The sequence below is a fragment of the Rhea pennata genome, chromosome 7 (assembly GCF_028389875.1).
Source record: "Rhea pennata isolate bPtePen1 chromosome 7, bPtePen1.pri, whole genome shotgun sequence".
Classification (NCBI taxonomy): domain Eukaryota; kingdom Metazoa; phylum Chordata; class Aves; order Rheiformes; family Rheidae; genus Rhea; species Rhea pennata.
Window position 1 is genome coordinate 11,689,231 of NC_084669.1, and position 23,602 is coordinate 11,712,832.

Here is a 23,602-nt window from a genome sequence, read left to right on the forward strand (position 1 = left end):
TTATGTCTCAACATTTCTCTCAGCCTGTCTTGGGCAGACTCCCTTGCACAGGCAGTTACCAGATCACTATGCAATGGCTGCACCTCCTTTTCGCCCTCACCCTCTTGTGAACCTGGGAGCTGAACATGCTAATCTGCAGAATCTCCCATTCACAACCGTGCAAAGTTAAGATCAAAAGGCATCCATACTTTTCAGAAGTTTTCCATTTTTTCCCTAAATAAGTCAGGCTATTTTATGAAAGCTCTATCAAAGGGAAATAATTATCAGAGAAAAGGGATAGAAAACTCTTACCATACAGCTAAGGAGAAGTAATGTGCAGGTAGTAGCATACACATAAAGAATACCCTCAAAAGACAGCTATTAATTTTTTTAATGAAGTATCAGACAGGAGACCTAACTCATTCCATCGCACTGGGATCCAGGGATTCTTAAGCTCTCCTTCAGACTCAGACAAATTCAAAATCTTGATATGAGATTCACTCTAATATCTGGCAGACAGAAGCACCACCTTTAAAAAGGGGATACTCCCAGTTTTATAAAGGTATAGTGAAGATTTACCAACGACTAAAGACAGAGTGCTAGGTAGAGATGACCTGTATTTCTACACAAATTCAAACTGCCAAGACACACAGAAAGTGAGTCAGGCAGCTGACACCATTGGGTTTTCCTGTCACTGTGTACCGCCATGCTCCTGGCTTAGCCCTGCCTGGCTTAGCCCTGCCTGTGTTATCAGATGTTTTCATGGGAGGAGAATTCCTGAGCCTTGGTTGCACATTGCCCATTTAATTGTTTTATAGTTGTCACATGTCCTGTTTGGGAGGAAACCTGCCTCATCTGTATGCCTACAGCTATGCAAACTGCTCTCATGCCAAAGAGTCCCAGGCAGTAGGAAGGACAGACAGATTGCTGGGGGGAGCAGCAGCATTTCCAGCCAGAGGACTACAACAGCAGCAGGAGCAGGATGCAGCCCTCTTCTTTCATGTCCTGGATGAAGCTAAGAAAACCTGTTACACACTCGCACTAAATTCTGCCACTCAATGTCTAATGAAACTCAGCAGGTTCCTGAAGTAAGGGGCTAGACCACACCGACCCCCACACAAGACACCCTAGCAGCAAAGGTACCTTTGCTTTGTGTCCCTCTTGTCTTTTCAGATGGGAGAAGGCACAAAGGCAGCAGGACAGGATCACTCATCACCTCCTAGCCCTGGGTAACAGTGAAAGGCAGGACAGTGAGGAGGATACAACAAGCAAGGGAGACTTTCTGAAGGAAGCCGAGGTGACAGAGGAGAGATTTGTGTAGAGGAGAGGAAAAGCAAGTTGGATATGTGACAAAAGGGAGCAAAGGAGCGGGTCAGTGCTAACTTGTTCCCACAGGCTCACGGATCAGCACTGGATCCATGCATTTGTGCTCCCCACCTGTTGAAGGAGGGTCGGACAGCTCTTCACTCCCTCCTCAGAGTATCATAAAGGTTCTCAAAGCTATGATATTTTGGTAAGAACGGGCCACATTCACAAAGGAGAATAAGAACACTACCTGCTTATATTTCCTGTTCCACACTGAGTTTTCCTTTTGTCATCACAAGGCTGCATGGACCATGTTGCTATAGTAGCCTCAACAAGTGTACCAGATACAGATATAGATCAGCACATGCAAACAGCTGCAGGCAACTCCAGCTTCTGCCCTAAGAGTACAAAGTCCTAAAACTTGCAGTTAACAGATAATCTGTCTCAGAAATCATATTCCTATTACCTCATCTTCTCTGAGGCAGAAACTCTCCAAGTGACTTTTAGCTAGTACTGCTCTCAGGCCCACGAGTAATGTTAGTCACTTGAACAAGGCAAGTTGTTGCATCAGAATTTCTGGCTCTCAGCATTTCAACAAACACCCCAGGAAAAAATAAGAAAGGGGAGAAAAAAAGAAAAGAAAAGAAAAAAGAAAGAAAAGACCTGCAGAGTCTCCAGGGAGGCATTTTGGAGAGATATGAGAAGTACAGCGAAAGCTGAGCTGTGAAAGCAGAATGCTTGACTTCCTACCTGATATCAGTTTTCCCCTTCCCAACCCTACTGATTACAGGGTGGATTTGCCCAGACTTTATTTTTTCAGGACACCCATAAACATATAGTAAAGGAAAGGGGTAAACCTAAAAGAAAACTGTGGCAACACATCCAAACAGAAATTTGAAGATGCAAGTTTGGGAAGAGACCCAAGAACGAAAGTTGGCAATGGTCACTTCAAATTAGATACCACCTAAATACAGGTGACTGCTTTCGTAATACATGCACAGTAGTTACCACACCATCTCCTAGCTCCCTTACAGCAGCAAATAACCAGTAAGGCACCACTTGATACCAGTTCTATTCACTACTCTGGAAATTTTAAGTATAGGACTTCAAATATGAGAATTCAGACAGCAAGTTGGGAGTCCTAGCTCTACAGCAGGTTTCTTTCCAACATGGGGGTAACCTCTAATGTCTCCCTTCTGGGAGGCAAAAGGAAGAAGAACAGATTCTCATGGCAAGCCCAAGCAGACAGTGTTGACACCTGTTTCTATATCATGGGAGGAAAATACATCAGTGAGTATGTCTAAAATGTTGTGCAATATTGCTCAAACAAAACCACTTTGCTTTGAGACAAATTATCCAAAGTAACAGTATTGTTTCTTTTCTTTTTCCTTCTCCCATTGCTACTGGATTCATAGGGGAGGTGGGGAGATCTGGCAGAAGAAAGGAAAGAAGGTACTTATTAACACCAAAACTAGAAATTCCAGTATGAGCAGTGCTGATGGACTTCCAACAAAATGGAGATCATTTTGTTTCCTTCAGAATTTGGCATGGAAACTAACCATCCCCTTTGAGCTGCTTCACTCAGAGTTCAAAATGTTCTGTTGTAGCCAATACGAAACAAAGTCTTCACAGATTTTAGATTGTGCAGAAGTGGCATTTTGATTCACTTACAAGGGCACATATCTCATGAACAAGTGCAGTGGTCAGCCAAAGAGACCTCATCTGCATTTTACAACATCGGACTGGTGAGTTCCCAGAGCAACACGAAGAAATAACTGCAACAAAACTGAACATGCACAAAATCAGTATCTCTCTGATAGCTTTACTCCACAAATTACGCTAAATCAATCCCAAGATATAGCCCCACAGACTTCACCCTTCACATTAAGCAGGAGGGGGCAGAGCAGCATAGTCGTTACCTCGGTCTCACCCCCAAACTATCATGTTTCAGGCACGTGTTTCAACTTTGCTAAAAAATGTTGGTCCCAGCTGTAAATGGTCGTATTTGTCATCCAAGCTCCAGAGTCCAAGACAGTTATCTACTTCCAGCTCCTGCTCCGTGTCGGCCACTGAGACAGGAGGATTTAACCACAGCTCCCAAAAGGAGCATGTTGAATCAGGGCACGCTCTGACCTTTGGATGTGTCAAAGGAAGATGCATGCTCAGCCGTATTGGCCATGGTTTGGCTGCCGCAGGGAACTCCACAGCTTCCAAGTTTTATTAATGAGGAAAACAATACATACTGTCAACATCTGCAACACGAAGTTAACATGAAAACAAAGCTGACTCTAGAGAACAAATGAAATTTAGATAGGATGGTTTCTTGGCTTAATTTCTTGTTCCAGCTTTCCTGATAAACAATACTAAACTTACCACCACAACGATCAGTTGGTTCAAGGCAAATACTGATCAGGTTGCCTTGGCAAGTATATATACCACAACAAAAACAGAATCATCTGTGTTTATTCAGGGCAGTGGGGATTCACTACACTTTCCCTTCCCTCTATCTTTCCAGCCTCGACAGCATGTCTGCAGCGCTTAATACCAGAACTATTTAAACGCACTGTGGTCTGTAGCTCGGTGCCTTCCCCTCCTTCTTCCCCTGCATTTTGCTAATACAGACACCCGCAAGCTCCTGTTCTAGCGAAACAGAACTGCATTACGTAATTGCTGCAGAGACTGAGAAAGCCACGTGTTCCAGTGGGTACCGAGCCAGGTCAGGGCTTTCTCCTAAATGTTCAGCAAGGCTTCTCCTTTCTCTCTCCTGCTACCTTAAATACTCAGCTTAGCATAACAGTCAGCTCTGCAGAAGGGAACATTTTGGAGAAACACTCTGCCATTAACTGAGCCTCTCCTGTTACAGGAAGAAAGTACAGGGAATCACAGAAGATACAGGAGATCCTGACAAGGGTCAGGACCACAGTACTGCTACATGTTCTTCTTCTTCACTGTTTTTGATCAACTCAGAAGACATTGAAGAGAAAGGATCTTATACCACTTTACTCTATGCTTTTGCCTTAAACATAATTCTTCCAGCCATTCGGTGTAGAATTAGTTTTGTCCTTCTTAAAATTTGTTTTGCCCCCTCCCCCCCTTTTAAGTTAGGTATTTTTTGGAAAGCTACAAAACTAGTGAGATTTTTCAGATAATTTTGATTTCAGTACTTCCCCGTCCTCAAATCTGTCTGTTGTTTGGGCGGCACTACTGTTATCAGAAGGAAAGTCTGCCCTAATAACTCATTCGTTACCCAATTACTTTGCTTCATTTTCCTTCTTTTTGCTGTATTACAGTCCCAAGAGTAATCCACTCACACACAGTCTTGTAAGATAAATCAAAACTAAAAAAAGAACACCACCGCACTGCTGGGGAGACTTCTTTATACATGAAAAAAACCTAAACAAACAAACCAAAAGACCCTCCTAAGCAACAAACAGGTGATTTTCCTACCTGATTATCTCTGACCACTATTATTTTTTATACTGCTTTAGTACTTAAACAACATCTCTCATCTAAAGGCTTTCTAGTGTACACATACCTAGCTTGCACCCACTGCAGCTCTGCAATCTAACAGTCATCATCAAAAACAAACGATCAGTCTAGGATATAAAGAAACAGAAATGTTATGAAAACCTAATCAATAACTTTATCTTTCTTGCTCTGTCAGGGGATATAACCTTTCTGACAGACAATAACGCCACGTTGGTCTACCAAAATTGCCACTTCACAAACGAGCAGGAAAGTCATCTCAATGCTGTGTACGTGCTTTTACTACCACACTGACCACATCCTTCCAAAAGCAGCCAGCATCTGGTTCACAAAGACAGTTAATGCTGCTACCTTTAAACACTCCACTGTGCATAAAACTACATGTCCACACGCATATATGTGCACAATTTCACCTAAGCCTGAACTTTTCAGTATTTTTGAGAAAATGTTTTTCTATCGGAGTTCACTTTTAGTCACTTGCTCTATAGCGTTTTCTTTCAGACAAATGATGGGTTCTTGCTTAAGAACTACATTTTTTTGGTTGGCATATTAAAGAACTAAAAATTATTGCATTAGTTATGTCTTACAGCTTATCAGAAGCAGAAAACTGGTTTCATGTTTAAATGCAAGCTATGACTCATCCTGGGCAGCAGAGATAAACTGAAACACACACTCATCAAGCAGCAAACACAAACAATTTTCCAACATGCAGATTAATCACAGATAATAACTATAAATTAACTTTAATCTTTTATAAATCAAACAAAGCCACTTCTATAAATGTCACAGCAATCTCTTCGGATAAGAAACCAAAACAAAGCAGAAAGAGAAGTCACTTTAATATTACAGTTGTTATTAGGTAACATATCAAGCATTTCTTTACCAGAATCATTGTTTATGAAATATTTCAAGACTAAGAAATGGACTGGAGCTTCCAATGTTGCTTTAATATATTTTTATATATTTTTAGCTGCTTTTGGACATCAAACAGGTACGGGATTCCTAATCTTAATGCATACAAACATAATTGAGTCCAAGTTAAATTGCACATTCAAAAGGAAGGAGAAGAACATTTTCTACTGTTCCCTTGTTATTGCTCGAAGCAGCTCTGTGTAATTGCTGAATGGGTTAAAATTTAACTGAACATAAGACGACTGCTGCTGGCATACAGAAGGAGAAAAAAAAGAGTCAGAGATCTAATAGTGGACAATTTTGAAAATTATAGCGTGTGTTAATAATGGAGATAACAGTGAGATTCAAAAGGAATAATCTCAAAGAATAGGGAAAAATGAGCACCTGCCAGCAACAAAGCCATTAGTATCAGGGCTTTTATCTTTGCCACAGTCAAGTCTGGAGACACCGACAAACTTAACGACACAGCAAATAAAATACAGTGAAAATCTGACCGGGAAGCAATCCTATGCACTCAGAAAACACTAGTACTGAGTTTGAAAATAAATACTTCTAGTATGAAACTCACTGTCTGATTACAGGTAATAAGCACCGCAAACCCAGCAGAGCCACTGCAGGGTCCATCTAGGTTTGCAGATACTGCGGCCTGATCAGCCACGCACATCGGCACTAGCGGACTGGCAATGCCCAAACAAGAAGCCGAAGGCTCCTGACCAAAGATCCCAGACACAGAAGTTTCTTCTGTACAGACTACCCAGTGTGATCAAACGCGAGCCTTTCCCAGAAGGACGAAAACCAAGGGCTTGTAAAACCATGTCTGAGGCACAGACCTGGAACACAGTGACTTAGGAATGGGAAGCCTTCTAGGAAAGCCCTTGCTGAGAAGGCTGATGGTTAGACGTCTTCAATCGGGAGCAGATGGGGACTGGGGAGTGCAACTAAGGTGGAAGAAGAGGAAAACAAAGATGGTATTACACCAATGGGGAACAAGATGACAAATTCTGTAGCTGAGCAATGGAGCTAACTGGCTTGTCCACATTCAGAAAAAAAAGGTTGCATAAGCTGAAGTTAACAACACTGCTCTCACTAGTAACATACAACAAAGATACCCCCACCCCAGGCAGTATTACTGTCCTCAGTTAAAGACAGGAAAACGAAGCAAAAACTACCTCAGCTCATACACACAGCAGGTATCAGGCAGATCCGAACCCATTCCTACCCACCAATCCTACTGCCTTTAGCCGGATTGTAACTGCGTAACACTAGCCGCTCAGATCTCAGCCACAGACAACCTAAAACTTCCCGCCTGCCCCCAAGGCTGAGGGTGGAAAAAGGTGGTCAGCGGCATGCAGGTTTGGCCAGTGTGATAGGACCATGGTGGATAAGGGAAAGACAAGGACAGCTCTGCTCTGAAGCTGCACTGAGGGCAAGCAGCGTTTGCAGTAACAATTAGATATGCAAATAAGCACATTGAAAATTAGCAACGGTCTACTGTTGTCATGGAGAAAAAAAAACACCCTCAGTTCTGGGTCAGACCCAAGCACTGCATTATTCTTTCTGTCATTGGTAAATAAGGCTGCAGAGAGCACTGAAAAACCAAGGGGCCAGCACTTCTCAACACAGCTAGGCCTGGAACTGGGAAAGGTCGAGGCTCAGTGGGGCAAGAGAGAAACAGAACTCAAATGAAAAGCCTTCCTGCATCACTCCAGAGAGACAGGACCATGGCAGCTCTGCACACCCTTACAGCTACCAGGAGACACAGGTATAGTCATGAAGAACCCACGAATGCAATGCAAAGGCAAAGTTGCTTCCCAATATAAAGGGCGCAGATGTGGGGTAAACAGAGGGCAACATGCCCCATGAGGAACCCAGCTCCGTCTCCCTTGAAGCTACATGGGAAGGCCTTGTCTGAAAGGAGATCCACACTTCCCGGAAGCCTTTGTGAATCCTTGGCCACCATTACAGAGCCCTCGTGCCCTGCTAAATGATGGCTGCTAAGAGGCAAGAGGGGGCAATCAACCTATCCAGACTCAGTTTGCTCATCCTGGGGGTTTCTTCCTAGAGCAGCTGCACCCACAGACACAAAACCCAAACCAAAAATGGCACAGAAAAACCGAGATAAATTTATAAGGGAAACCCTTACACAACCTTAGCTATAGCCATAGCATCCTGAATGGAAGGCTATAATCTGATCTGTGTGTGAACGAGCTCCCCTTGTCTCAATGGTATTTATCTTACCTCAACTCCTGTTACAAAAGGGTTGAGTCACATAGCAGCGCTAGCCAAGTAACAAAACTGCAAGGCTTGCTAAAACTCCATCCAGATTGAAGGATAGACAGGCTCAACCCTAGAACAGGTTAGAAGAGAAACTCTTCGTGGGAGTGCTGTCAGCCAGACCTCAGAGCCCTCACACAATGGTATTTTCTTCTGCACCGCAGAGGTTATTACAGTCCTGCAAACGGGTGGGAGGGAGAGGGTGGGGAGCACAGGACTCTGCCCTCCAGTTCATGGTAGCATGTACTAAGGGCCCAAGAAACCTGATCCCGTAGCAACCTCATGTATGGGAAGTGCCCCAATCAGATTTCACTATGTCAGAAGAACAGCGTTTACTCTGCATACAGATTAGTCCCAAAACTGGGTCACTTCTTGCCTTTTCAGAGAGACAGAGAGAAAGAGAGAGAGAAGGAGGAAAAAAAAATAAGGCTTCTTTTTCAGATCTTTTTGCGTCTTCCCCCGACTTTTAAACTACCTGATGCACTGTGATCAGTCATGGCTGTCTAAGCTGATCAAATGATACCTGCATGTGTAACGCTAAAGCACATTACACTCACTAGGCTTGCATTTCTTAGAATTCAGCTCATTAGCTACTTACCGGTTCTTTTCTAGTTCGTTGTGCGTAGACCTGGAAGACAAACAAAAATTTGGATTAGTCACCTTTGACCTCCCAGCACAGAATTCCAGTCACTGCAAGCTGTAAACATCCCTGCATTTCAACAGAAAGCCAACCAACTACATATATTAAAACATATAGCTACAATCATCTTTCTCTCCCTGGTGACAAGAGATTCCTCCCATCCTAAGTCTGTATTTACTAGCTGTGTGCAAAGCCAGTACTCGTCCTGGTGTCACAGTAAATGTTCCCTAGAGAATGAAAGGGGCAGGAAATCCCTAAGAGAAGCAATGATTAGCACGGGGGACCAGACTCAACCATTTTCACATTGTATTTCCAGCTCTGCTCCCAATTCAGTACAGGACTGCAGTTGCATTTCTTTGCACTTCAGTTTTTCCATCTACCTCATGAAAACACAGATATCATCTCCCAACACAGGAGCTCATGAAGCCTTAATTAATGTACACAAAACACTCAGGGATCTCCCAACTTAAACAGCTCTGTGAGGACAAGGCCTGGAATAATTTGGTGGCCACATCGTAGACGTACCAAACTTAGTAGAACTGCAGATATGCCCAGCATTTAGGCATGAAATGGGATGTTCACAAACTGCCACATCTGCAAACATCAGCAGGGACGAGGAGCACTTTTAGGATGCCCAGAAACCCCTCAGGAACCAAAATGGCACTGCCACAACACAAGCTTGCTGCCGAGGAAGTGACCCATAAAGTGGCACTGTGACAAAGGAGGGGAGTTTGCCTTTATACCTGCCCACCACACCAAACACATTGCCCGCGCTCTGTAACTCAGAGCTCACAGTTGAAAATGAGACCAACTACAAATAAAGAAGAAAAAAGACAAGTCCATTTTCCCAGTCTTTGTGATGAAAGCAAAAAGAAATTTAAATCCTTTCAGGATTGCTAATCTAACAATGTTATTAGTAACCCAGGTAGAGTTGTCAAGGATTATTTTAAAAGGATAGCTATTTATCCAACCTGTCTCTTTAACAGAAGGTCACCTTAAAATAAGTGTAAAAGGAGCCCGAGAGCTTAATAAAAAGGATCTATTTTCTGTAATTTGGCATCACATTTCTTCCGGAGCTCTGAGAAGATTATCCTCTATCCCCCATCTGGAGAATCCCGCAGAGAATTCTACAATTAGGGAACTGAATGAAGGATGTGCTCCAAGGGAAACCCTGTAATAATTAAATGCTTCTCCAAAAAAGGGAGGAGGAGTGCTTAACAGGTGTTGGAACCTCAGTGAAGATGACAAATAAACCGCAGACGTCTGCGAAAAACGACGCAAATGAGTCTTAGCTAGCCATGGCTGAGTGCTGCAGGCAACCAGCGGGGAAAAAAATCTCCCAAACTTTACTGTATGTCTGTGCAGTGTCCACTATGCAAGGGGATATGGGGTTCCTTGAAGGCAAAGTACACTATAACCAAACTCCTCAAGTGGAGGAAACTCCCAAGCAAATCCTTCCATTCCCCCTCCCCAAGAACACTGGAGGAATCAGACACAAACATAACCCACATTTAGTCTAGAAAAATCTCCCCAGACCAAAACCACATCCTCCACGGGGTCTAAACAGGTAAAATCCATTCGTCCGGGCAACTTGAATGCAACTGGGTGGAAATTAGCTCTCCAGAGGCTGAGCCAAGGCCCCCTTAAAACCACAGCCCGTATGTTCTTTGGAACAGGGTTATTGATCTTATTTACCTCATGTTCCTGCAGGAGACTTTACACTCTTCTTGGCTATTCCATTAGCAGCTATAAAGCCAGAGATACGCAATGGCTTAAATTCCTGTATTATATCGAGCCAATTATGAAGGCCAGCACTGCAAGAACAAAGTTTGGCCCACTGCTGTGAACAAAATTAAAACAGCAGGTTCTCCCTACTCCTCCCACACAGGAGACTCTACTACCTATCTTCTTTCTGATGAACACCACAATTGAGAGGGGTCATAGGCTTTTCACCAAGTCAGGAAATTCATGCTGTGACTTTTAACCATATCAGTGGCAAATTAAAAACAAAAAACAAACCCCCCAAACACTTTCTCACCGTGACTGCATGCAAACAGAAGAATCTCAGCAATGTCAAATGGATCCTATGGGAATGCTACGTCTATTGTCTCTGCTTCCCTTAGTCTTACTGAGGATATTTGGAAAAGCTTTAAGTCTTCTTTTCATCTAAATGTGTGTGTGGGGAAGTCCCCCTCTCCCCTCCAATTCTCTAACTTACATTTTCTCTGACAGTTTCCCTTAGCTTTGGCAATGGGCACAGAAAAAACCCTCCATCTTCTGTTCATAATTCATTTCACTTTTTGTAGTTCCTGATCAAGAGATTAATTTTGTCCTCTTGTCTTTGGGTTGTACATGTTACTAAGATTTATTTGGAGTTAAACAAGGATAGTGCTGTCAGTGCAGTGTAAAAAAAACCCCAAAATATAGGAACCTCTATTGATCCTTCATTCAGAAAAAAAGCTCTTGAATAGTCACAGAATCAAATTTTAACTGGACCTTTTCAACTAAGATGGTCTCACCACCTGAGAACTTAGACAGTATCCCCACACCGAACTCACAGCTCCATCCTTGCAGCGTATCACCAGCTTTTTGATGGACACCATGGCTGTAAGGAACTTGAGGAACTTTTCAGGGTTTCTTGTAACATTTTGCATTTACAACAGCATGGAATTGGTACCTTCACTGAAATGTTGCTTTGCTGCCCTTGGTGGTCACTCACAGCCTGGGTCACGCAGTAACATAAGGACACAGCTGCGGAGCACAGACCAGAGGAGTTCATATCCCTGCTGCCAGCCAGACAGAGCAAGCCAGACCTTGCCTCTACTCACAGAGCTGCAGCCACAGCTACGCAGGTACAGGCAGGTTCAGAGAGGAAAACAAAGCCCAAGCGTAGGTACTGGCCCTGCCTCCAACCTGCCCCTGTTTGAAACCTCAGCCCCAAGTGAAAGGCAGCTCAGCACAAACTGCGCGGTTCTCTTTTAAAAGCCAGATTTCTACAGCAGTCAGTTCTTTAAAAAGAAAGCATCCAAACTGGTAACAGTCCCTAAAAATTTAAGAAATATTACGTAAGGAGGAGAATCCTGATGAATGCATTTTGAAAACAGCTCAGCAAGAGATCAAGAGCAAGCTTTAGAAGCTTAACCTATAGGAGCGAGGAAAACAGCAACAAAAGCCACAAGCAAGCCCCATCACGATTTTAAAAAACATGAAGCTGAAAGAAGAGAAACTAAAGTTCGTATCTCTTTTTTCCAGATATCTGAAACCGCATACAAAATAATAAGAAACATGCAGAGCAGCAATTGTCAGTCACTCTAATTTTAGGTCAGATGCAATAACCTCTTTGCATCTCTTACTCTGATTCTTGCTATCCAACCTTGTAACAAGGTGTCCCCAAAACAATAAGCTGCACTGAATTCCCTCAGTGAATGAGACATTGTAAATAATGTATCATTTTCTTTATTTAAATAAAATCCCTCATGCCAGAGCAGGGGCTGCCAAACTTTCCCAGAGGCACAGGTAAGCCAATAAAAAAAAACATCTTAGGGAGGAACAAGCTCTAAAGAGCGCTGAATTCCTATTTCACTGGTGTTTTTACTGTAATTACAATCACAAAGCTGACACATGACATCAAACACAACTGACCTGTTTTACACATTTAATATTGATAAATAGCACAACAAATGCATTTGCAGTGTATCCGCTTTTTGTTTGGGTTTCTTAAAGGGGTAACTGCCTTTTACTTGGAAAAGGCAACAACCAAGTGTCTTTGTCCAACCTCATACATAGGTGGCATTTATACCCAGTGACCCTGGCATCTCCTTTGACCTGTCTGCCCTCTTGCCTGGATCCAGCACTGCCTCTGGATCCAGACTTAGGACTCTGAGAGCTGCATCTCCATCACACCAGAGGTACCTGTGGCTCAGGCAGTGCTGCTGGCCACCCCTGCTACAAGATACCAGGGCAGGGGGAAAATCAGCTCTTCAAATACCTGTCCTCAACAGCAACACAAAGCCGGTGCACGTCCTCCAAACCAGACCCATAACTCACTCACCCCACTCTGCTCTAGTAAGAGATCTTGATCTTAATCTTGAAAGAAATACTCCATCAGCTAGTGAAAACTAATGCATGATTACCTTAACTGCGTTTAGCAAAGCAGTAAGACCATCCATCTAGCCCAACAGTTGTCTGTCTTACCTTACGCTGTCCAGGTAGCAGCTACCCCTGCTGCTTATGGATAACCACACCAACCTCCTTCATTTTTCAGACCTTTCCTACCTTCTACTTCTGTTGACATCCATCTACCTCACCATCAAATTCCCCTCCAGAAAATGCCTTCTTCCATTCCCCAAGCCAAAACCCTCTGGGAAAAACAGAATTAAGCTACTGGTCTCTCCTTTTTCTTCTTCAAAAATAACTCTATTGGAAACTGCCAAATAAAATGACAAAAGAAACAGAAAGGAAGGATGATTTTTCAGTTTTAAAGCGACTGACTGACCTGTGTGAACAAAACCAAATCTACCGGCTAAAGAATCCCAGCATTCCGCCAGCGTTTCAAACAGCAGATCAACACCACAACATGTCTACAAAATCAAGGGCACACAGCATAACCCGAGGAGTCCACGGAAAAGCTCCACCAGCTGCAGTAGGTGAAATCTTCAGCCCAGTAGTAAGACGAACCATTATTAGATAGCTGCTGTGCAAGAGTTAAGTCTTTCTGTCAAGATGGAGACACTCAAGGATGGAGTTTCCAGGGGTACTATGAACCCACTTCACTTCCAGGAGGCCCAGGACCCCGGGTCCTGGAAGACTGCGTGGAGTTTTGGGAACTCAGCAGCTTATTCATGCTGCCAACAGCTTGTATAGTCAAGAGCAGCAAGTCATGCAGCTGAACGGGAGATGGCACAATTGGAGCACATGTCCTTCTGCTATACCCTTATGCTCTTTGCAAATACCAGCTTCCAGTCCAACTACAGGCTCACCTCAGCCTCGCTTAGGGCATCTAACAAAACATTTCCTTGCAAGTAACACTACGGCCAAAAGTTTTCTTAGTCATTATTATCTCCAGACCCCCACACACAGTCTGGCCTTGAGGTCCGCAGTAAATGCTTCATCACAAGGAGCTGAACTGAGGAGACAAAACAGGCTATGTTTCACCTTCTCACTGACGTCAATGGAGATGCACCAGATTAACCTGGCCCCGAACTCTGGCTAGTTTTTCTGTCACTCAGACTGACATGGTATCAGATTCCTCCCAAGACTCTGATCAAAGCTGTTTTCCCAGGATCAAGCCAATCCCTCTCTGAAGTTCACATTCTCAGTCTCCAGCAGAGAAGGGGACGCAAGCGCATTGGCATCTGTTCCTGTTTATTCATCTTTGAGAAAGGAGAAATGGCCCCACAGTCCGTTTCAGCTCCTGACAAGGAGGAGTTCCTCCGTATGGTTCACAGTGACCGCAGCAAGTCATCTACCCCAGCGCTTCTACACTGTCCTGAAAGCCTCCTGCAACACTCAAAGACACTAACTTTAAAAGGCAGACTGCACGCAACTCTTAAAGAATTAAATGTCTTCAAAGCCATCTCCAGTATTTACACAGTTCCTCTTAGTTTGGTACCTGCATCTCATTATCATTATTTCTTTTTGCAGATCTCTGAAATGAACTATTCCCTATGACTTTTTATGCTGGGGTGGGACACGACAGCAATGTACAGAAAAGCTAACTGATTTTCCCAATGTCACACAAGAGCCTGTGGTACAGCAAAGCACTGAACTTGGGTTCTCTAAATCCCAGGATAAGAACCGCATCAGTGGCTTGCTGTTCTCAGGCATCCCAGAAAGACATCTAATAGGAATATTTGTGCCATCTGATTCTTGGGTCCAAAAGGAGAAATTACATAATCAATGCAAGCTGTAAGTGGGAAAGTGAATAAAAAACCCTCGAACTCTAAACCATCCCTTGTGCCCTGCCCAGCTAAGAGAGCCAACTCTATAGTCAGACATCACGGTATGAGGCGCCAGAGAACACTCTAAGGAAGGAGCACAGAGCCAGGGAATACTATTTTACTGAAAAAACTCATCTGATAGACACATCAGGCATAACCTTCAGGTGGAGAAGGAATTGCAGCAACAGCCCCAGACAGAGCTCCGGGCTGGTGCCACATGTTCTGCTTTTTCAACACAAGGGAGGAAGTAGCAGGAAGACTCCTCTTCCTCACTTAGCACCATGAGCCTCACAGTCCCAGAGCTGAGCTCTACCAAAACATAGCTTCTCACCCTGCAGCCAGAGAGACACCCCAATCAGCTGCAAAAAAGCAGCGCTCTGCAGGGGAAGGGTTTTCCAGACCAGACTCTGAACAGCAAGAAAATGGTTCTGTATTCACTGCTGTGCTCTGGGGCCTGCAAAGGAGCTCCCAGCTGGCTTCCTTGCCTGTCCTACCAGCTGGGAGCCACTGTGCAGCTCTCCTGCTCCTTCTCTTATACCACCCGAAACCCCTATGCTGAGGCTGGTCCTAGCCCAAGTGCTAAGGGGAAACTGTTCCACCACACACACTCACTCACCCAGGGCCCTGCACGGCCAAGAGGAACTGGGTTTGCTGAACAAGCAGCTATTCAATATTTTGTTTTCTCCTCATTGTTCAATGCGTGGCGTCAAGCCAAGCCCTGCTCTGAATACAGAACCAGTGGTTTCCTTAAAGGCTTTTCTACAGTCCCACGGAGAGCAGCGGCTAGGCAGTACACAAACATGTTTATTGTCAGACATCCTTGTTTTCCAAGTGGGTAGCTGAAACACAGAGAAGTCAGAGTTGCAGTTTCTTGTCCCTCTGGGTGCCTCAAGGAAGACCCCAAGGGCCTGGTTTTCTGGGTCACTTTACAGGTTCAAAGCACTGATTCTACTGATGCCCCCTGCAGCTGTACATTGTCAGCATTTGTGCAACTCAAAGCTCAGGCTCACACCTTGGAAAAAAGTCACAACATGAAGAATGGGCTGTTTTGGGGTCTACGATGACAAGCTGGGCTTAAAGTGACTTGCAGAATGTTCACATTGGATTGCTGGGAGGCGTAAGGAGCAAAATGAGTTCTCCAGAGGGCTACTCACTGCTTTATCATCGGCCTTCTAACTTCTGTGACAAGTGAGTAAAGATCCTAGAGAAACTACCTCCTACCTTCCCAATCCATAGTAAACCATATCAGAATGGTTTACATTTCACCATCTGCATGGTGCACACGCAGATTAGATACCTCCCAAATGAACATGTCACCCTTTGTATCTCAGCCATTTTGATAGAGAAACTCTAGCCCACCTCCCTTGAACATGCAGCAGTTGACAGCTTCTGTAATGACTTAGACTTTGGCCAAATTCAATCGGATTCTTACAAGTTAGAAAAAGTGAAAATTTTTTTTTCAGAAAGGAGGAATCCCTGTCTATGACACATTGATGCAAGGGAATCTGAACTTAGAGACAAATTCTTGATTCAAAAAAAAAGCAAAATTATGGTTTTTCAGCCCCTGATAAGGCAAAGTATCAGCTGGATTTACCACAGTACTTCCAAGCTCCCCCACATGAATGAAGAAGTTGAAAGCACAGAATGAGGAGAACAAAATACAGATGCTTACTTGCACTCACATGACCTGTATACTGACCCTAGGATCTCTCTCAGGTGCTGCTTGGGGAGGACGACCTCCCTGCACACCTCACTACACAATCATCATAAACAGATCGTTTGAAGCAAAATGAATATTTAAACGGAACAATGCACAAACTCCATTCATCCCCTGCTACCTCAGTATCTCTGCTAACAAAATTTCCTCTGTTTAATATTGAAGTGTATCAGAGAGAAGGGTAGGAACTGACCCTGCAGGAGGCTCTGTGTGGCTTCTGCACTCTGCCCCACTGATTTCAGTAGGCTCCACGAGAGTCCCATTGCAAGGTCAGGGCCTCAGTCCCTTCCAAAGGGCCACCAGACAATGTATGTAATGTATAATGTAAGGTATGATAATTACTGGTGCCAACAAGGTAGCACCAATGATAGACCCATGTAGATCTTCTGATGTACCCGGATCTTACAGTCTTTCAGTGGCAGGCTCAGGAATGGATCCAAGGACCCGGCATGCCAGCCCTTTGCCCTATACCATGCTTCCTCCCACACATAACATTACCCTTTAGAGGAAGATGGTCATATCCAGAAATAGTCTTAGCAATGTCATTTGCAAAGCAACAGTCTGTTTGGGGAACACACACCTTCTGGCCTAAGGAAACTACCTTAAAATCCACTGGGAAAAAATGAGGCTTTTTCAGTAAATGCCACCTGGCTGCAACTCACTTTGTTTGAAAAGAAGCTGGTGGCTTTTACATGGCTCTGGGCCAGACCAGACCTTCCTCACTTCTATTTACGTTGTTAGTTATCTCTCATGTTACAACTATATTGCTGCAATGCTGTGCCTGGAAATGCATGGAGGGGAAGTATATTTGAAAAGAGGTAAATACAGTAATTTAATTATCTACATATTATAATAGGGAAACTGAGGTACAGAGACTTACACAGGCTGTAATAAAATCAGGAAGAGAACCCAGATTTCCTGATGTCCAGGATTATATCCTGTTTACAAGGACATACCTGTCTAGCATTTAGGAAGCAGATCCATGAAAAAGGAATGCTGAGAAAAGGGAAGTGCACCGATTCATTCTGTTCTTACGGTTCTGGCTCACAAGCAGCACCAAACACTACAAAGGCAGCAAGGTTGCTACCTCCTGCTGCTCCCAGATGGCCATCTACCTGCGAAACAGTTCACAAACAGCTGCAGTCTGTAGCCCCACTTTTCAAGGCAAACTAGAACTGATGCTATTTCACATTGCCATGTCTATAAACATGTCTTGCTTTATAAACAACTGGCTGCCCAAGCGACATGGCAATGGCCACTGGGCTTATAGTTTTAACAGCCATCCCAACATCACCTCTCCCTGCCCATGACTTCTGGCACTCAGTTAATACCCTTTTCTCAATGGTGTAACTGAAGAAAGGAGATAAACTAGAAGCGCTCATAAAATAATCAAGTATCTGATGCAGGCAGAGATGCAAAGCAAGAAAAATGCTCTCAGTCCACATGCCTACTAGTTAGAGAGTAAGCAAAATAATAGCAAGCAATTAAGATAATGTTGAAATTCATCTAGACTATTTCAAACTGGATTCATAAAGCAGCAAAACTGAAGTCAATCACATGCAGAACAGAGAATGCAAGTACAGGAGGCAGCACAGAAATGAAAGATGGGAATATATCCAGAGGGATGGAAAAAGCAGGCCTGTTCCCTCCAAGCTGATCAACGAGACAGTGTCTCGTAACGAAGCGATCCAAGCAAAGGCCAGCCAAGTGCAAAGCCCCAGAGACCCACAGCCTCTGATCAAGGGAGCGCAAAACAGTCAACAACAACAAATCCTATCTTTGTTGGTGCAAAGGGGGAGGGAGTAGGAGCCAACTCTCTCAAGAAGAGAACTAACAGAAGCCAGGCTCTGAATTCATGCAGAAGTTTGTCAGGAAGGATCAGAAGATAATGAACAGCAGCAGCTTCAACACACAAGACAACTAACTCAGCAGCATGATATGCAAAGATGGACTGAACTGCTTGGGTCAGGAAGAGAAATGTATTTGAAAGATCAACCAAGAGCAAGAAAGGAAAATGTCAGTCTTACCTACAGACAGAGAAGAAGACACTGGCAAAAACACTACAGGTGACAACCAAGTCGCTGTTAACCGAAGGGGTCAGGTTAAATGACCACCAAGGATAAATCCCTGAATGTGTTATGAATGAGTCATTACACAGAGAAGTGGATACAGCAAGCGTCGAAGCAGGGTGAGATGAAAAAAAGCGTAACAAATATGGAATACTAATTAAACCAAGGAATCAGCTGTGCACTGAATACAATGTTCCTTAGCAGAAACACTAGAAAAGCAATTCCGTATTTCACCCAAATATCCTCCCCATCACCTCAGGACACCAGATCTCTCTAGCAGCTGGTAAACTTCATGTTTCAAGAGACCCTGGCACCAAAATCTGCAGTTTCTCCTCACTGCATCAGCATCTCTGCAATCACTGCTGGCTGATCGGGAGTGATGATAACAGAAATGGACCTGGGCAGTGCTGCCCCGCACACAGCATGAACCCTGCCTAACAGTCCCACTGCTGCAAAATAGAACATTCCTATAGAGACTTCCCCCAAATCTGAGAGGACAGAGGGATCACAATCACTTCACCAGAGAGCAACACTTCATGGAATACAGATGCTGCAACACTGAATTATAGCAAAGTTGCAGATAGTATCAGCAGCTGGGCCCACGTCTGGTTTACATGAAGGCAGTCTCAAGAGACTAAATTATGTTTACACCTAGTGAAGGTATCCACATGTAAATTCAGCTCAGAATTGTGGGCTCCTGCACAGATTCCCTGTCACAGAGATCTCCCTATATTTGTGTGCTTATATTACTAATATTCAAAGGGAAAACAGGAATCACGACTCTGGTGCCTTCCTACTTGGAGGGCTGTAAAATAAACAGGATGAGAGAGGAGAACACAGAGTGTTCGCCACCGGGAAGTGCCATACCAAACTTGGGTGCTTTCAGAGACCTCATTCCTCTCTAGGGAGTGGGATGTATGCTTCTTAAGACCTCTGCTGGGTTCCCCCTCATTTTCTGTGTTTCACTCGCTAACCTGTCCGTTGTGGTACAGCAGAGCCAAACATCGCTGAGAAGATGCTGCGTTCAAAACGCTGCACACTTTTTGCCCAAATCGCTGGCAGGATCTCAGCTTCTCACATAGATCAGCACAGACAAGGAAAGGCACAACTCGGAACCGGCAGTTTCAGAAACTCCAGCGTCACTATGGCTCGCTTGCCTGTACTTGCACATCATGCTGCTGCAAATTACATAAAATCAGCAGAAGGGATGTGGCTGAGGCCTCATGGAGCTATTTGCCAAGATAGCCCTGTTGACCAGGCTGCTCTCATCAACCACATTCAAGTACAAACTTACAAAAGCTAGTGAGATTGCAACAAGGCGTGCTTTGCCCATCATGCATTCAACAGTTTGAAGTTCCTCTATTACTCAGGACTTTGTTCATTTATGGTACTCAGTCTTTAGATTATAGCCTGAATTGATGCTGCAATCAAGCCAGAAACAACTCTGGAAGGCTGTTCACCCTCCTGTATTACATGCAGATATTACTAGCAGCATGGGACTTGAGCACGGTTCCTCTCCGATAAAGGAGAAACAAAGGTATAATTTTTTATGCTTATCTTGCCAATTAGAAATTCCTTGCTAAGGAAAGAGAATGAGCCAGTAATCCATTTTCCTAGCCTAATATTCAACTGCCACTACGCCTCTTCCGAGAGAAGCCATGCTCATGCCTAACTATAGGCAATACTTCTGGCCAAACTCTCTTAGCAGCTCTAACACAACAACTCAACGTTGTCCACTTTTCCTTTCTTGGAAAGGCAAATAGCATATTCAACTAATTCTAGACAAAATCTCAGGTAAAAGCATGATGATTACAGATAGCAATCTCGCTGTTTGTACATTATCAAAATGTGGCATAACTCAAAACATGGCACAGCAAATCCCATCTACTCTCTGCATCACACATGTCGGTTTGTATCATACAAAGCAAAGCTAAGTCTTGAGCCATAAACAGCGCTCCATGGCACTACAAAACCAGAGACTGAAAGCAGAGTCTCCACCCCCAACACACTACACAAAGGCTAAATTCTAACCCACATACACACAGTGAGTCAAAACTCAACTCCCACAAGGAATAAGGTGTGATTCAATGCAAAGTGGCTAAATGCAAGTGGCTAAAAAAGGCCCCAAAACAAACAAACAATACCATCCAGAAACAAGCACACTGAGAGGTTAGAAAACAACAAAGATGTCAACAAAAAGCCTTGAGGACTTTGTTGTCTAAGGAGATGTGAGGAGAGGGGCGGGTGCTTGAAGCAGAAAAGTAGAGTGACTCTGGCTGAGATAACAGTTTCCTCTTTCATAGACTTCTTACATGAGATGGGCAAACCACTTGGCTCCTTGTACCTCTTCTTCACTAATAAAACAGGAAGTATGGCAGAGTCCTAACTCCAGAGGCTGCAGGAAGAATTACAGACCATCAGGTACTCAGCTGGTGAGGCAATGTGGGGGCAGTGAAGCTCCTCAAACAGCAAAGACACATTTAAAACTTGGTGTAAGCAAGTGTTCACCAGTGCCCTTCCTCCTCCTCCACAGACTGAGGTAGTCACACAGCAGTGGTTCATGCTCTTCTGGTAAGTCGGACTTTCTTGTGCATCAGACAGCCAGGGTGTACTTGCAGCTACACATGCCACATCCTTTTAGCTTCGGCGCCCGTGTCTACAAACCTGTGGCACGTGAAGCTATCACCTGAGGCACAAGAAGCACCTTCTGCATACCCACCTGCCCCCAATCCCGCTCAGGGACACTGCGTGCAAACTAAGCTTAAAAGCAGCAGTACCTGAGAGTTTCAGTAGTTGCAGCCCCCCTGCACCCTCTAACAACAACTTTAAAGGTCATGAAGGTAGAAGCTCACTGGCTACAAAGAAGATTCAGCACAAAACCAAATGACAGAATTTAGAAGTTGGGAAATGACAGTAAATGCTGAAAAGAAGTTTTAAATGGCATCTGGCTCTTGGGAGAAGCATCTACAATAGAAAAAAAAAGAGGAAATGCATCACTAGGACAGTTAGAAGAGCAAAGAAACACAGACACCTGCATTTTGAAGACACCAGGTGTCCAAAATGCCTTACCATACCCATTGTAGCAAGATCTGCTGACTCCCAGCTCTACAGGCTGCCTGCTGCCAGACTGCAGATGTCTGAAAGGTTTGTTGCTGAGGGCTCTTGGGAAGCAGCCTTAGACACAAGGGAGGATAGTGGGAAGAGAGGTAAAATGAAAGGAAAAAGAAACTGGACAGAGATCAAACCTTCCCCGTGGAACTGAGTAATAGGTTCTTTGAGTGCCCTTAACAGCACAGACCTCCTGGGAGACCTGTGAACTCCCAGCATCACTAGGAGGGTGCCTGGCATTTCCCTAGGATCAGAGATCAGACTGAAAAATAACACGCTTTTCCATATGCCTGGGAGTCTAAGCAATACAAATGACAATCTAATATTGTAATATAATTTCAGATTCTGATATAAATCTAAACTTCATTAAATTGATTGTATTTAGGGGGACGAGGAGAGAATCATTTGGTATCCCTGATGTTTATTTATTTCCTGCTCGCACAGCAAACTAAATTGATTAAAAAGCCTTCTCAGTTATTCTCCAAAAACATATAAACATCAAACCAGTGCAGTCCTAACTGCAATGAATCTTTCAAATAATGGAGCCTGTTCAGAACTGCATACGCAGCTTTCGCAAGAGAAGTCTCCAGGACCAGTGAACGCAGCTGAAGTACCCACAGGGCTGTATTCCCAGCATGGTCTACTTCATTTCTCTAACAAGTTTTTTTAGAGCTCAGCTTCTGCCTCACAAATGTCTTCAGAAGGAAGAAGACTAAGTGATACTGTACGTTAAAAAAGAAAAGTGCTGCTAATTTTTTTATCTCACTCCCCACAGAAAATACCCTTTTCAAGATTCATAACCAAATTAAAAAGTAAACCAATGAGCCAATCTATATTAAATTGGAATTAAATTTTGCCTTTTGCTTTTATCTGTACATTAAATGGGGTATTTTTAAAAGTCTCTCTTGTTTTCTAGGAAATCCACATCATAATGACTGTAATTCTCTACATGTTTCTGCAGGTGCCTAACTTCCAGTACCTAAGAAGCCCTGACTAAAATCAGCAGACCACATATGTTTAACTGCATGCAGGATCTACACCACAGCATGCAATATTAGTCAGTAATCCAAAAAGCCTTTAAAATACCCATGCAAAATACCATACATACATAAAAATGTAAGGCCCCAAGGACTTCAGAGGGGCTCCCCTCCGCAGCAGTCTGCATGCTGTCAGATGCAGCACTGAGCCAAAGGAGGGAAGAGACAACCTGAGCCAAAACATCCTTATTTAAAAATGCATTATCAATTTGAACCAGAGAAACAGTTTTTTCTCTTCTAACTGTGCACTCCCATTCAAAGTAGAACAAAAAAAGTTATTTTGCAGGTACTGGAAGACTGTCTTTACCTCTCTAAGAATAAGATCTTCCTCCACCATCACCACCCAGAGCTATGTTGCCTTTTTCTAGGAGCTTTCTGGGTAATTGTGCCATGACAGCACCGTACTTGCTGGGAAGCAGTAGCTGTAATGTCTGGGTTGCAAATGTTGACACAAAATACCTGGATTTAGACTATGAAATGAAGGGCACCTTAGGCTTTGTAAATACTTTGCATCTCATCAGCACAGTTTATGACATAATGTTTAATGACAAAACCATATCTAAAAGCATAATTTCTCTACAGTAGTTAAACATTTTGAAACAGAAGTAGTTTAAGAGAACCTCTCATCCAAGCATGAAATGCAATTTTGTCCCTCAAGAACTGCTAGATGTTTTAATTCAAAGTCCATTCAAACAACTTCACTAAACAGAACTTACTGAATTGTCCCTTTGATTTTAACAGGAAAGGAGGACACAGACCCTCCTTTAAATAAGGCTAGCACTGTACTTGGCATCACACAAAGTACACTGCAGCACATTTGGAGGCACCCCGAACTTCCCAGTTGTCACTTCCCAGCACTGCAGCCATCTGGAAGGCCTGCCATCTCCCACAGCAAGTGCAAGCTGCTACCACTGGTGCTAAAAGAAACTTCCATCACCAGATGCGCGTGCGAGGCCTGAGCTCCCTGATCAAAAAGCTCCAACCCCTTGCTAGAACGGACCCAAGGCTGGTCACCTCCCGAGGTCAAAGCAAGAGCACAAGGCAACAGTGATAGATGGAATCTGGCCTTCAGTTTTTCTTGTGTAACAAAGATTTTAAGTCAGGCTAAGAAGCACCAATCCTGCTTCTCTGTTGTC

General features: G+C 43.8%; 1 protein-coding gene across 2 annotated transcripts in view; it reads right to left on the reverse strand.

The window, feature by feature from the left end:
• MXI1 (MAX interactor 1, dimerization protein) overlaps window positions 1-23,602 on the reverse strand; it is a 55,965-nt gene that overhangs the window by 21,822 nt on the left and 10,541 nt on the right. For both annotated transcript variants that reach the window (XM_062580241.1, XM_062580243.1), the window contains exon 3: window positions 8,555-8,584. In XM_062580241.1, the coding sequence (XP_062436225.1) occupies window positions 8,555-8,584 (30 nt within the window). The remainder of the gene's footprint in view (window positions 1-8,554; window positions 8,585-23,602) is intronic.